This window comes from Sinocyclocheilus grahami, unplaced genomic scaffold (assembly GCF_001515645.1).
Source record: "Sinocyclocheilus grahami isolate Dianchi unplaced genomic scaffold, SAMN03320097.WGS_v1.1 scaffold832.1, whole genome shotgun sequence".
Lineage (NCBI taxonomy): Eukaryota > Metazoa > Chordata > Actinopteri > Cypriniformes > Cyprinidae > Sinocyclocheilus > Sinocyclocheilus grahami.
Window position 1 is genome coordinate 538,194 of NW_015506011.1, and position 1,674 is coordinate 539,867.

Sequence of the window (1,674 nt, forward strand, 5' to 3'; positions counted from 1 at the left end):
TCTAAATGCATCTTTAAAACCGGCATCATTTCATGCATTAACTGAAACAGTAATTACAGATTCACAGCAGGCTAAATAAATGCATTATTCAGCCTCTTTTATTGTCTTTTGAGAGGTTGCCCTGTTTAAATTATTCATGCATATCTGACACAAACTCATACATGTGCATTGATCTTAGAGGGACCCCTCAAAAGAATGTTGAAGCACTGATCCCACTGTTTATAAATGCATGTATTGTTTAAAGTCTGCATATTATAGTGAAGGAAGAAGAGCATTTATTCTTTCTCTCTAAAGGAGTTTGGCGTTCCCTTCATGGAGACCAGTGCTAAATCAGGCCTGAATGTGGAGTTGGCCTTCACTGCTGTGGCCAAGTAAGTCACTCATTTTCAGACCGAATCTGTGCATTTTCCCCACTGAGAATCTGCAGAATGGATTTATACCTGGTAACGTGTTGTAAATGGAGCTGAGAGAACCACACTCTTACTGACAGCTGAAAGCATGAACAAATTAGCACAACTATCTAATAAAGGAACATTTGTGATGGGGATGTGATTCTAAAATCAGGACATCACACGTTCTGTATGTGGCGCTCGTATGTGCTGATTCATCAAAGACAGTTTTCAGACACATAACCTTAGCAAAAGCATAGCAACACACTAAAACACCAATGCAACTGCATGGCAACGCATTAAAAACCACTCAGAACACTTTAGCAACAGCATGGCAACACACTAAAACACCATAGCAACCACATAGCAATGCATTATAAAGCACCCAGAATACCTTAGTGACAGCATAGCAACACATTAAAAACCATGCAGAATGCCATAGGAACCGCAAAACAACACATTACAAATTACAACACACTAAAACTCCATAGCAACCGCATGGCAACACATCATAAAACAAATCTGTTGTAAAAAACACAGAGGGCTGAATTCACTAAATACATTCGAGCCACTTTTGCACACAGTATCAGCACAAATTTCTAGATGCATCCTATTCATTATTCATCTAATTTAACCAATTTATACCAGCTAAAAATTAATTAACTTTTAATGCATTTACTTTTATCTGAAGCATCTTACAATATGCATTATGTTTAATGATAATTTGTGCCTTTATTTTGTAAAGAAAACACACATTTTCAGTTTCTGTCTAAATAATCATTGTGTAGAGCTACAGTATACGAGCATTTCAATTCAGCATGCCTCTATGTAAATGATTTTATGCATCTTATTGCATCTTATTTATAAACTTAATACTGTTCGCCTGGTGCAGTTAGTGCGGGTTAGATTATGTTAGATTGGGGTTTTGCACAGTGCAAATTGCATTTTAATGTAATAATAAGTTCATAATGCATCAAATAATGTTGAACTAAATTCAAGGTGTTTTTGTTCAAATATATGAAAATATTTTAAAATAATAATATATTTGTTAAAATAGTGATTCCTGTGTAAACATGTGTTCAGTGTTAATTTTGGGGTGTGTTTGCGCAGTTAACAGATTTGCATAATTCCTTCATTGAATCCTGTGCTAAATAGCACAGACAGCATGTGCAAATAAACACAGCAATCAGCAGGCGCAGGTTGTTTGAGTTCAGAGAGGAAACTGATGTCTCCCTCCCCATCTCTCAGGGAACTGAAGCACAGGGAGATGAAGGAGCCTAACGAG

General features: G+C 36.4%; 1 protein-coding gene across 1 annotated transcript in view; it reads left to right on the forward strand.

Annotated features, from left to right (window-relative positions):
* LOC107562672 (ras-related protein Rab-26-like) overlaps positions 1 to 1,674 on the forward strand; it is a gene marked incomplete at its 3' end in the record, with an annotated part of 77,036 nt that extends 75,362 nt beyond the window's left edge. Inside the window, exons 8-9 of the mRNA XM_016247355.1 lie at positions 295 to 371; positions 1,638 to 1,674. Coding sequence (XP_016102841.1) covers positions 295 to 371; positions 1,638 to 1,674 — 114 coding nt within the window. The remainder of the gene's footprint in view (positions 1 to 294; positions 372 to 1,637) is intronic.